General features: G+C 37.2%; 1 protein-coding gene across 1 annotated transcript in view; it reads right to left on the reverse strand.

The window, feature by feature from the left end:
- Positions 1–928: 928 nt before the first annotated feature.
- STX18 (syntaxin 18) overlaps positions 929–13,186 on the reverse strand; it is a 60,167-nt gene continuing 47,909 nt past the window's right edge. The window contains exons 6-11 of the mRNA XM_069014455.1: positions 11,742–11,857; positions 7,184–7,272; positions 3,988–4,046; positions 3,127–3,196; positions 2,477–2,557; positions 929–1,170 (exon numbers count right to left, since the gene is read on the reverse strand). Of these exons, the coding sequence (XP_068870556.1) occupies positions 1,075–1,170; positions 2,477–2,557; positions 3,127–3,196; positions 3,988–4,046; positions 7,184–7,272; positions 11,742–11,857 (511 nt within the window). The 3' untranslated portion in view covers positions 929–1,074. The remainder of the gene's footprint in view (positions 1,171–2,476; positions 2,558–3,126; positions 3,197–3,987; positions 4,047–7,183; positions 7,273–11,741; positions 11,858–13,186) is intronic.

Below are 13,186 nucleotides of genomic sequence, written 5' to 3' on the forward strand. Positions count from 1 at the left end.
GAGTAAGGAATAAGAATGATGCTGCTTGTTGCATAAAATGTATAGAAATATACATTTCAGAAGAGAGATAGGAAAACACACATTTCATATCAACATAGTTGTAGAGGACATTCAGATTTTGCAGGATGGAAAGATCTGTTTCCCAAGACTGTCCTAAATAGAAATGATTCACATCTCCTCCCCTTAAATTTAGGACAATAAAAACTTTAATGCACCAGTAAGTACTGATGAGAAACAAGTTATTTTTCTCCTCATAACAATAAACAATAAAAATCAGTAAGCCTTACGATCTAGCAGAAACAGATTGTTTGTGCTTCTTGAAGTCAAAACCATTTTTCCTCTGATTTAATAGGAGGGAGTTTTATTGAATCTTATCTACACTTGGTTTTGAGACTTTTTTTAGTTAACAAATTGCTCCCAGTTTTAGTACTTTGAAGAGTTTGACTTTAATATTGTCTATTCTTTGGCTTTGTTCCAGCATCCCAGAACATCTGTTTCATTGCACAATCTCTTTATGTTGTATTCTCTCTTTTCACCTACAAGTAAAGCTCTTTAGTTGACTCCTTATCATTATTCCTACCATTAGATCAAGCTGATTTCTGAGTCAAGTACGTTCAAAGGATTAGAAGTAGAGGTCATTTATGTGCAAAGTGATCACTGTGTACTGAAGTGGTGTGATGAAATAAACGCCTGAGACAGTGTAGATGCTTTTGCACAGTAACAGTTTTCTCTTGATCTGGGATGGGAGCTGGACTTTCCACATCACAGGTGGGTGGCTGTGACAAAACCAGTAGTGTTGTTTTTTCTTCTGGTAGCTCTGCTCCAGCTTGTAGCTTTCTTCACAGCTCTTTCAAAGAGTTTCGTGTTCTCCAGAGGATTAAGTGTGGTTTTGTTTGATAAAGGGATTTTAAATGAATGTACTAATGGATATGTGCACACATGTATTTATTGCAAAATATTTCCATCACAGAGGTATGGAAAAATGCATAAAATACATAGGTATGCTATATACCCCCCTCCATTGAAAAAAGGATCACATTTACAATCAGTGCATGGAGACAATAGTATGTTTAGTTAATTATCATACCAGTCCAGGAAAAGCAAGGAGAATGAACACATCACAAGGAAGAACAGGATCCATACTCTAAATCCAGCATTGTTTTTGATGGCCTGTGAGGAAAATGTTATCCCTGTTACCATCACCAGTAAACACACAATTTCAACAAGGGCAACCCAGGATGCCTGTTAGTGGCATCACCCTTCCCTCCCACAAGAGAAACAACAAAATTTCCCCTTAATTTCAGGTGAGTACAGGTCAGGTTGGCTGTACCTCTTTAGATTTATCACACTGAAGTCACACTCAAAATCTTAAAATTGGACATTTGGAAAAAAATAAAAACCATTAAAATCCCAAGATCCCATGCAATCAAACATTAGGAATTATATCAGAAAGTACATGCTTCAAAGTTAGCTTTAAATTCCAAAAGTGAAATGCCATTATTAAAAGTAATCAGGCCTTCATCTTTCTAATAAAGATCTGACTTAAACAAATGAAAAAACAACAAAAGCAAACAAACAAATTCCTGACAACTCTGGAGATGACTCAGTCACTTCTTTCAGTCTCACAGCAAGTATTTTTCTTGAATTTTCCTTTCCAAAACTGAGACCAGCAAGGGACCTGGTTTTTGATCTCATTTTTCAGACTTATGGAAGTTTTTTTTCTTACGTGATACAAGTATTAATGTGAGTAACAAAGCTTTTTATTTTAGCACCATTTGCTACTGTTTCTCAGGATGGTTTAGGAAACTTCGTTCTACCTACAAATGTGAGAAGTGATGCAAAATATAGCTTCAGTTCTTGCCATGTTTGGTGCACTTTTCAGGAGAGCAGAGCAGTGGGTAACTCATCCTTGAGATACCTTTTCTGTGTGCTTTCACAAGGGAGAAGGAAGTGAGCCATTTACTCAGTAGCCTAATTTAGAACTTAGTTTTTATTGAAATCTCAGTTCTCAAAAGAAAACATCCTTTCCTTCTAATTAGTAAAAAAGTGGAAGAGATTTGTTTACTAAGAGCATGCAAAAAGTGTTCACAGTGGTAAAGAGTCTCTTCTGCTAACACTCAGCATCTAACTCCAGTTTCAACCATTTCAGCACTCTCTTTTATTGGTAGTCTGCAATTTCTGCCACCCCCCCACCTTTCTTTTTTTAAAAAAAACTTCACAGGTGCTTAAATGCCAGCCAGGTGACCTTCAAGTTTTAAAAGACTGCTGAGGCCAGGTAGATTTGTGCAGCCCTGTGTAGCTATTCAGATCATGGTTAGCAAGTGTGAACTATTGAGAAGCTCAGCTACCTTGTACAGTTTTCCCAAAGCCCTGTCCTGACACCCCAATACCCACTGTACCAGTTTAAAGCCACACCTGGAAAAAACTGAAAGTTAAGAGAAACAAGTGAGTTTAAAACACAACTTCAAGATATTACCTCTCTTATGTCTTCATTGCCTTCTTTTATATTCTCTGTTGCACCCACAACTAATTGATGGATATTGTCAATATCAGTTTCCTGTTTAAAAGAGAAATAAAATTGAGAAATAGTAATGAATGTTAGGAAATAAACTCTTCCATAGACTTGGGGAACAAGCAGAACTCAAAAGTAAAATAAAATCTGGTATTACTAATATCTTTGTATCATTGATACAAAGGCATAGAGTAATACAATTAAGTTGTAATTTCTTTATCTGTGGTTTTACAAATCTGAGTGGAGACCACCAAGATCAGTAGTAAGCCTCCCATTTATCTAGACTCAAATCTAACCTGTCTGATTCTTCCCAGCTCTTTTGGAAGAGGTGCCACCATTTTCAGAAAGGATCCTGTTAAATAACACATTTAACAGCACACCAGTTCTGAGGCAGAGGGATCATTCTAACACATATGGCTCATTTTCTGTTCCTGCTACATGCTAGTAAGTAACGGTGAATACCTTGATTTTGAATTTGAAAAACAAAAATATTTCCCTTCACATTTGCATCAGATTCATTAATCTTAATGTTCAAAAGTTGGCAACCAAGACCAAACTACCCCCATGAAAATCTTCAAGCTGTATTTGCTGCTGTAGTATTAAATTATACTAACCTGTTGCAAGACTTTCTCAGTGAATATCTCTTGTAATCTGGAGATTTCCACCACTTTTCCTTCAATTTGTCTTGGCAAAGAACAGAAATACTGCATTAAAAACTACTGCAAACATGTCTTGCTGCTGCAGATTCAGACTCTCAGCCAGTAAGTGGCTGCTCAGGAGGCCACTGTTTTGTCAGTTGGCTGTGAGGCAGCAATAGCCTGGCACCAGGGCTCGGACAGTTCCTGGTTGGAAGACAACCAGCCCACAGTGAAGCCCTGGGAAAGGCACCCCCAGAAGTGCTCAGTGAGTAGCTCTCACTGCCAGCTCTCACCTGTCTCCCTTCTTTCATTTCATAGAACAAAATCCATGGTGGGCCCTAAGCAGCTGATTTTGACACACCTTTATATGCTACTCTGGCGTGTGCAGTTCACCTTGCCTAGGACTGAAATACAGAAGTCAGTTTCTAGCTTGAGTAGCTGTTCGGGTGTTCTGCACAGCTGGGGAGAGTGAGTTGCACCACTGCCTGTCTCTGCATGGGGTCGGCAATGGCACCTCCCCTACTGCCATCTGGATATCCAGTGGACAACAGGATAAAATGGAAAATTTAGTATTTTAAAACTTGGATAAAGGAGGATGTAAACCTTCCAAACTTAAGCCAGTGCTATTCCGGATAGTTTGTGTCCCTCAGAACCATTCTTTACAATGTGGGACAGCACGCAGTTCCTTTCCTGGGCACTGGTGTTTTGTCCCAGCTCCTCCCACACCACTACAGTGGGTGTGGGCAGGTGTCCTGCAGCCAATGCCCTGCACACGGGTGCTGACTGGGGCATGGGACTGGCGTGGGTCACCGTCTGTCAAGTAACAGAAAATTGTACCTGACTTCATCGAAGAGATTGTTCATTTCACCAATAAGTCTCTGGTTCTCCTGTTCAAACTGGGAAAAGGGAAGAAGGAAATGACACATGAAATTTTTAGGTTCAATTTCATAGAAGTAAGTCGGAAATGACAGGTATGTGTTTGAAGAAGGGTAACAGTGAATCTCACAGAAAAAGATTTAGTCTTCTGGTATGGGCAATTTCTGTCATAAAGAATGAAGAAAAGTGTTTTATTTCTTTTAACATCCAGATTTCTTTTTGTACTAGAGGCTCACTGTCTACTGTTAAGAACAGCCTCCTCTCCTGGGTTAAAGGATTTCACTGAGTCTAAGAGGGGGGTTACGGGGCACTGTCACCTTCACTGTGGGGCAGATGTCTCAGGAAAGGTGCCCAGCCCCATGAATTGAAGGGGAACAGAGAGCAACATACTGCACAGTTTCCATGAAGTCCCATTGATTTCCACTCTAAAGATCCAATGGTTTTGTCAAATAAAGTAATACCAGTGTTGTAATACATTCAAGTGTCATTGTCACTGCTGTCTGTAGCAACACCACCCACAGAACAGAGCATTTTTGAAAATATAATTGCCTAAAATACCATGATATTTACTTCACAGCAGCAGCTGGCTAAAGGTGCTTCATCACTGCCTGCTTTACATTCATGACCATTTTATATCTGGTTCTGGTGGAGCCACCTCACAACAAAGCCAAGGAACAGAGCAATGAAATAGAGCCATGAGATCTAGCACTGGGATCACTGGTTGGTCCTTGAGTGACTGTGTGGGGCCACCAAGCAGCAATTGTTTTTTCTGACTTCTGTAAGGATAAGTATGTCTAACAAATATTCAACATTAGAAATTCCCAAATTTGCTGCCTTAGTAAGACTGAGATGGTAACTAATTGAGAAGACAAATTTTCAGTAAAGAAACAGTGAATGACTTTAATCCTTTACAAATAGCACAAATCCACTTGAGAAAGTATTCTTTAAAAAGTCCCTTTGATATTTAAAAGCTTCCACTGGCACAGATTGCCTTTTAAACTGCTAAATGATCTTTGCAACTTGAAATCATGTCTGATGGAGTACTTGCTCAGACAGCAGCTAAGATATGCTGAAACAGTCAATTGAACAAAGGGTTTGGGCACTGAAGACATCATATACCAGTGTGCCACAAAGGGATTTACATGATGGGAACATAAAACCAAGCTCTAGCGATCAGTACAGCTCAGTGATTTATGGCTTATTGAAGTAGCCTCTTTTATGACAGTGAAATACTCTGTTACCAAAGCATGGCATAAAGCGACAAACTGCTTAATATATGGAAAATCCAATGCATAAAAGAAATAATCACCACTCCTTTTTGCTATCCCATGAGAGAAGTCATTAGATGTGCTGTTCCTGAATTTAAGACAAGACCAGCCAACCAAAAAAAGATAAAGTCAGAGAAAAGTAGGTATTTTCATGACTCCAAATGGCAGATTTTTCCCATTCAATGCAACCAAAAGACATCTGCTCATCATCAGTAACTGTAAAAACTGTTAATATACCTGTATTCAGAGTTATAAACTGAAATCTGTTGTGCATATCATGCAATAGCCTGCAAACATTTGAACAACATCAAGCTCTCTCCTGAGGGCAAAATACTGATAGGAATTGCTGCTGTAGCAATGATAGGGCTTTAATTCATTATTTTATCTACGTGAAGGATCATGAAACCATGATTGAGATTTGTTAAGTATGATTTGACACAAACCACCCCAATTTAAAAGCAACACAGCCGTTTACAGACTGCAGTCTACCCTTTTCAAAGAATTGCTTAGGATGGAAAAGATGTTACAGATCAAGATAACCATTAACCCAAGGCCACCACTAAACCATGTCCCTAAGTGCCACGTCTACATGTCTTTTAAATACTGCCAGGGATGGTGACTCCACCACTTCCATGAGCAGTCTGTTCCAAAGCTTGACAACCCTTTCAGAGAGGAGATTTTTCCTATGATCCTAGGCCTACAAAACACAACCTGCATTTAGCTTTCAGTCAGAAGGCCCTGTCAGAGCCATCATCTCCAACTCTTGTTTCCCCATTTCTCTGGAGGCTGACAGCAAGGGGCCTAACAGTATTGTGCCTAAAGGGAGGAGAATGAAAATATGTAAAGAATTCTCTTTTAAAAGCAAACAGAAATCAGGAGTAAGCCTCTAGATTTTAGACTGGCACTGAAGAACAATATGAGAGTATACAGAGCAGCCTCTGAAGAACATTTTCTCTTTAGCAAGCCATACCATAATTATGTGCAACTTACTCATCTCTGACTGGAAGAATGATGTGCGCTGTGTCTGGGAACACCTCGAATCACTGCCAACGAAGCTTCACAAACTCATACTGCTGCAGCCCTTTGCCCCAATAAAGCTCACTGTTCTGAAATCTGCACAGCTACTGATTGAAACCAGTTTTTCCTTTCTCTATATAAACCCAAGGCAGTGTGTGCTAATGTAGAGAGATTTTCTAAGACTTTTGAGCTGTGGTCAAAATGATAAATTTTAAGAATTTCAAAAAATCTGACAAGCTGTCAGCAATCATACCTATATCAAAAATGTTCTATTTTATCTGTTCAACTGTAAGCAGAATTGGATCAAACAATCTATAAACATGCTGATAGCAGGTAAATGCAAAAGTGTTAAAATTCATTAAATTCTGTTGTGATAGACAGCTTGTAGCTATTCCTTCTAGGAAACCCATCTGATCTTGATAATAAAAAAATAAAAATAAAAAATATGAAGTATAACTTCACAGTAATAGTTAAATAATACTACTATTTGTGTTCTAGAAACTGCCCAAGTAAAAAGGGCAAACAATTTATTTTCAGAAGTTTCATGATGATTCTTTGGATGTTGCCTTGACTTCTATTGTTTCCTGACTAAACAAAGCAATCAGTAATTGTAGTGTTAAAAAACCATTTTAATTTCAATTGTTGAAAAATAGTTTTTATTAATTTCATGTCTCCATGTAAACATTTTGTAACATTTTTAAATATTAGCTGCTATGAGAAGAACCAGGAAGTCACAAGCAAAAGGGGTATCTTCTTACGGCATTATTCTGCATAAAACGTTTTAAATTAATTTAGGTGAATCTCTTTTTTACCACACATGACTACAGCAGAAAATACAATAAAATGGCCAATTAGGCACAAGATAAACATACCATTTGTATTTCTTCAGGTGACAGCTCATCTTCACCTTTGCCATCCCCCCATAATCCAAGGTTACCTTGCGCATCAGGCAGATTCCTGTCTGTAAAAGAGCCACCAAACACTTGAGACATGGAATAGTATAGAGCACTGAATAGTAAAGTCAAAGTAATTTTTCATCCATGTTAGACTGCTGGTGAAATTGTTCTATCTCCTTTGTCAATTACTGAGATTCACCCTGTATTTACAGCACAAAATTACACCAACAACCTTTAAGTTCAAACTGGGCCAAAAGTCTATGTGTAGGTTTAATTTTGTGAACTAAAGGGAGTTGCATTAACATACTGACAGACAAGGATGTTAAACAGCTCATAATGCACTAACAGTTTTTAGGGCACAAAATGCTGTAGCAGTTGTCTTTTAACAGATGAAAACACACAATTTTCAAAATGAGTCTATATGCAAAGTATTATCTTCCACTGAGACTTGACAGAACACCAGCTCCTCCTTTCAAAAACTAAAAACAAATCTCAAAGATGTTTTGAGCAAAGCTCACAGAAAAATTTGATTTTGTCATGCTGTTCCAACTTCCTATTACAGTGCAAATCCCACACCACACTGTGGAAGGGGTCTTCCTGCATATAACAGGAATCAGCTCCAACCCCACAAATTAATCCTAACACATCAAAGCTGCTTCATTCATTTCAGTAGTATTTTCCTTTTGATTAAAGCTGCTCATCTGCATAAATCTTTGTATGAGTTGGGCATAAAAGATCTTGAAGGGCTATTTCTGGGATATTCCTTTCTGCAAGATTTAATTTTAGGCTTAATTATATACTTCTGATTATAGAGGAAGAAGTTAGAATGGGGAAGAAAATAATCTGTTCTACAGGAATCTACTGTTTCTGAAGCTGTTCTAGCATGAGTGTTTAAAAACCTTCTAAGACTGCAGCCTTGAGAGAGCTTCTTCTCCCACTGGCTGTAACATTCTTACAGAACCCAAGAGAGATTTGTACCCCCCCACAATGGATCAACACTCAACCTCTTTGATGTATCAGATGCAGGCTGCAAATTAAAGCACAGAAAGATTTAGTTTTTACTTTTTCATACATTTCAGGCTTCCTATTTATCCCAGTCAAATTTTTTAGCCATTTATGTGTATTTTAATTTCTTTTGTTATAACTTCCTAGACATATTTTTTTCAACTGCTTAAGCAGCAGTGATGCATCATCATTCAGAGACTGACTTATCTTGGGAAGCCTCTGAAAGGAGTAGTCTTATTTATAAACACATTTATGAAAAGAGATATAAGGAGAAGTTTTCCCTTTTATCCTTCATGATAGTATTTGTGCAAACTCTTGAAAACATTAATATTGTGAAAGAGTATTGTGTAGGTCTCCTTTATAAATGTTTTTTTTTGGCTTCCCAACAACCAAACCAGAATGCATAAACAGTGACAATGTTACAAATGAGGGATGTGGATAAGGAATATAATAAATTTTAAAAAAACCCCCAAACCTCAAGGTAGATCAGTTCTTTCTTATGAGTAATAAAATATAAACCCAAGAATATCTTTAAAGATTGTTTAGAAGGCATCCAACTATTTTTTTCCTGGGGTATTATCAATATTTCAAGTCTATTTTACAGAAACACAAAACTTACTTTTTTAAATAAACAATGTATTTACATTATATCAAAATTATAATAAATAGTTTACCATATTCAAACAAAGTAAGATAATTCATTTATGGAGGGGGAAAAAAAAAAAGAAAAAATATCCTATTTCATCCCAGAGGAACCAATTAGTTTCAGGCCCTGCCAGCACTGTTAAAAAAACAGCATCTGCATCCAATGGGATTGCTAATAAGTGAATATACTTAGGATAAGAGGTAAGCAAGAAATACGTATCTCCCCAGGGTTCCTCCTGTCACTGTGGTACGTTCTGGGCTTTCTGCAGCTTTCACGGAGCTGACATTAATGCTTTTCTGCAATTCAGCCAGCAAAAGCCAAACTACATTTCTATCTCAGAAAGAGAAGTAGTTAACTCATGACATAGATACAGAATAATGATCAAATCCTCTGAACCTTTTTCCATGCTGAAAGGAGACAGCTGCTAAGCTTGTGGACCAGTTCAAAAGCTACTCATTATTTACACTTATTTCCATAAACTAAATGTCAAATTTGTAATATGCAAATAAATACTGCCAGTATATAAAAGCACTCTCCAGAGAGGCTATTTTCCTACCATGAGATATGTCCACTATAATTCTAATGTAAACAGGTGCTTCGCCTCGAAACAAAAGTAATATCCTTTTGCTTTGGTTTCTGCCAAAAACCCAGACAAAACCCAAGTTGTGCTTCAGCACATTTAGTAGCACATTCAGCTGTTCATCACAATGTTCAAATTAAGGACAGCACCATGAGCTGCTCTCAAAAGTATCTTTACAGATGAGATTTAACCCAAGGGACCCAGGCATGCTGCTGATGGCTAATTCATAAAAACAAATTATCACCATTCTCTAAACCACCAACATCCTGAGGATAAAACAGCTTATTTCAAAATGCAAACATTTCTCCAGTTTCTTAAAAGTTTAAAAAGTTACTTGGAAAAAAAGTATAAATCAAAGGCTGTAAGACTTAAACTGAGCTTCTTGTTTCCTAGTCATCTTGTTCATGTTATTTTCAGACTTCGACAACCACCTACCAGCGAAGTCACAAGGCTGATTCCTATAAGCAGCAGCAATCAGCACTTATCCTTATGTGAGGAATTGCAGGCTATGTGCATTTGCATACTGTTCCAGACAGATTTATTTATGATATACAAGTTCCATAGTTTTCTCAAAGTCTAGTCAGCTAAGCCCTCTGTAAGTACTGCAGCAGCACCACTTGTGTGGCAGGATCCCTACTTTCTCATAAAAATTAAAGCAAAAACTCATAAAAGTGAAAACTGGAGTAATCAAAATTAACGTGCAACAAATTAGCTGCATTTCTATTTACTGCAGTGGTTTGCTGTGTCCAAGGCAACCAAAGAACAGTATTTTCCATGGTGTGGCACAGATTTTTGGAGCTAAAAATTGTAATGACACTATCTGGTGGTAGTGCACGCTTCCAGAGATTGCAGGGACATTTGGTAACAAGGAAAGAGCACAGGGCAATGAAGATGCTACTATGCTGCTGCTTCTCCAGTGACACCAGCTCACAGCTGCAAAACACTGATAACAGGTTAAGGTGAAACTCATTCTATGTGCCTGTCTGCTGCATCACTTATGACACACTATAAAAAGGTAGTAAGCACTAGAAACGGCACATAATCAAAACCTGTACTTCTTACAATAAATTCAGTGTCGGGGGAAAAAAAAGGCACACTGATAGGGCTGCAGAAGTACAAACTGGTTAGGAAGATAAGCAAAGCCATTATCAGAAAATGAAGCTGTTCACACACTGTGAGGTAATTCAGTATTTGAGGCTTCATCCAGAAGTGGAGCACCCACTTCATATGAATCCACCCTCCGTATGGCCCTTGCATCACTAAACAGAGGAACTTCACTGTTTTAATAAAAATCACTAAAGAAACAACCACTGTTTTTCAGAATAATACAGCCAACCATTGCATTTGTTCTATCCTGATGAAGTATTATCCCAATATAACATAATTAGAAGGAAAAAAATTCCTGCTGTAAATCACAGGGTACCTTGGTTTCCTCTAGACAGCACAAGTGGGAGAACTCAAACCAGAGAATGCAACTCCAGAATCACAGAAACAAGATTTCTCTTTAGGTATGAAACCTGAAATTCTCTGTATTGTGGTGGTACTCCAAAAGGCACTCTGCTCCAAAGCTCTGCCAGCATACACATCCCTAGGACAAGCTGAAATTGCAAAGGGAATTGAAATGGTTTCTATCCCTCAGCCTGAGAAGCAGGCAACCAAGCAATGACAACCAATATTCACAAATCCTGTCAAGATCTGCACCATCTGAAATGACCCCAGGGTCAGAGATTCTGCTTTGGACTTCTGGCTATCTCCTGCCCACTGAAAGATGAGATGCAATCCTCCCAGCAGGGAAACTCATTGCCCTCAGGAAGAAAGCCCCAAAACTACTGGATCTGGCAAGCCAATAACCTCCTCTCTGTGAGGCTATTCTACCTTTGAGTTCCTACTGTAGAAGTGTCCAACTCAAGGTCTCCGTGCTTAAAAACTACAGAATGTTCCCAAAGAGTCATTGACCTACTTTCTCATTCTTTTCATTCAGTTAAAGCAATATGGGAAAATCAGACAAATTTCAGAAAATATGACATTGATAAAAATAAATAAAAAGGAAAGAGTTCATGTAGAGTTTATCAAGAGGATGAGGAACTCAACAAAGCATAATACTTGTTTATCTGACATGTCAAAAATTTAAGACATTGCTTCCTCAGTCTCACAATATGCTTCACAGAAGCCTGATCAGCTCAAGGAAGATGAAAATGGAAAACGTGCCAGTCACAGCAACTGGCCCTTCTAAAGTGAAGGAAGTACTATTGACTGGACAGGTCTTGCCACTTAAAGTTAAATTAACTACATTTTATTCTTACCTTTGCTTTCCTCAACAGAAAGTTTTTCTTCAGAATCATCTAAAGGACTCTGTGAAGATTTTTCAGGGGAAAGAGGTGATTTGGACACATTGCTCTGCTCAGGTTCAAGTTTGGACCTAGAAGTACAAGAGCCTATGATTTAACTGATACTACACAGATGTATTTCTCTAAAATGAGAACAATCACAGATTATGAAATTCAGTACTTTAACTCTTGCAAACTTCACATTAAAGATTTTCCAGTAAAGATACAAAATGTACTTAACAACTGTCACTCAAATATTGTTACAAAGGGAAAGAAGCAGGAATCCTATTCCTGGACAAAATGCACCACATGCTCAGAGCTGAGGAGAATATTGAAGGCTATAGCATATTTTCATGCTACAGCATAAAAATACTTTATTAGACTTCCTTTCAAAAATCCAGTGTATTAAATTTTATTTTTAAAAAAAGCCAACATTTTGGTCATACTGAAAATTTTTTAGTAGTAATGGCCAAGCACTACGTCTTTATTTTTTTCAAATAATTATGATAATTTTACTTTATATTTTCAATTATCATAAAGGAAATACAATAGAATTAGCTTTTTTATACTACTTCTAAGTCCCTATTACATAATTTTAATACAATGGCAATGCAAAACATGAGAAGCTTATTTAGTGATTATATATTAAGTACTTGTCAAGTATGTTTCAGTGTGGCATTAAAAATGTTGAAAATTAGTGGCAATGTATTTTTTTCCTGTAAATTTCTGTGGTTTATTTTTGTCTACAATGAATTCTGTAACTGCTACATAGCAAGCAGTTAAATTTTAGCAATGCTGTTGGAGAAACTAAAGAACCAAAAAACCAAAAAGCAATAGGTGGAATCACCTGCTGTCCACCTTTATCACTTCCTACCCTCTCAAATATTATCAACAGTTAATCTCATTATGATTTGCAACTCTCCCCTGTGCCTAACTCTCCCCTTGTGTTCCTTCTTTGCATTGTGTCTAAATTCTAAGCTGTAATTAGGAAATTCTGTGAAAAATAGAATGTAATGCAAGTGTCATCTCTGAGTGATTGCTATTTAACAAGAAAAAACAGTAGCAGGGAACTTTTTTTAGTTATAAAACCTCTACAAGTACTGGGCTTTTGGTAATTTTACAGAGAAGAACTTCTTCTCTCCTTTCCTTTCTCTCAAATTTGCCTAATAATAAGAAAAAATACTTATCTACATACCCATGCAGTTCAAATAATAGTTTTAATACTAATAAAACACCAATTCCCCAGGTGACAAAAATATCAGATTGATTTGAATGATTGCATATATAATTCACAAAAACTTCTAATGGAAAAAGAAGTTTAAAACTGAAATTAAATATAATCTTGAATACCAATAAACATTAAAATTGAAAATCACAACCAAGTACCTTTACAGAAAAAAATGCTTGTGTTTCTATTTCTC

Source organism: Aphelocoma coerulescens, chromosome 4 (assembly GCF_041296385.1).
Source record: "Aphelocoma coerulescens isolate FSJ_1873_10779 chromosome 4, UR_Acoe_1.0, whole genome shotgun sequence".
Taxonomy (NCBI): domain Eukaryota; kingdom Metazoa; phylum Chordata; class Aves; order Passeriformes; family Corvidae; genus Aphelocoma; species Aphelocoma coerulescens.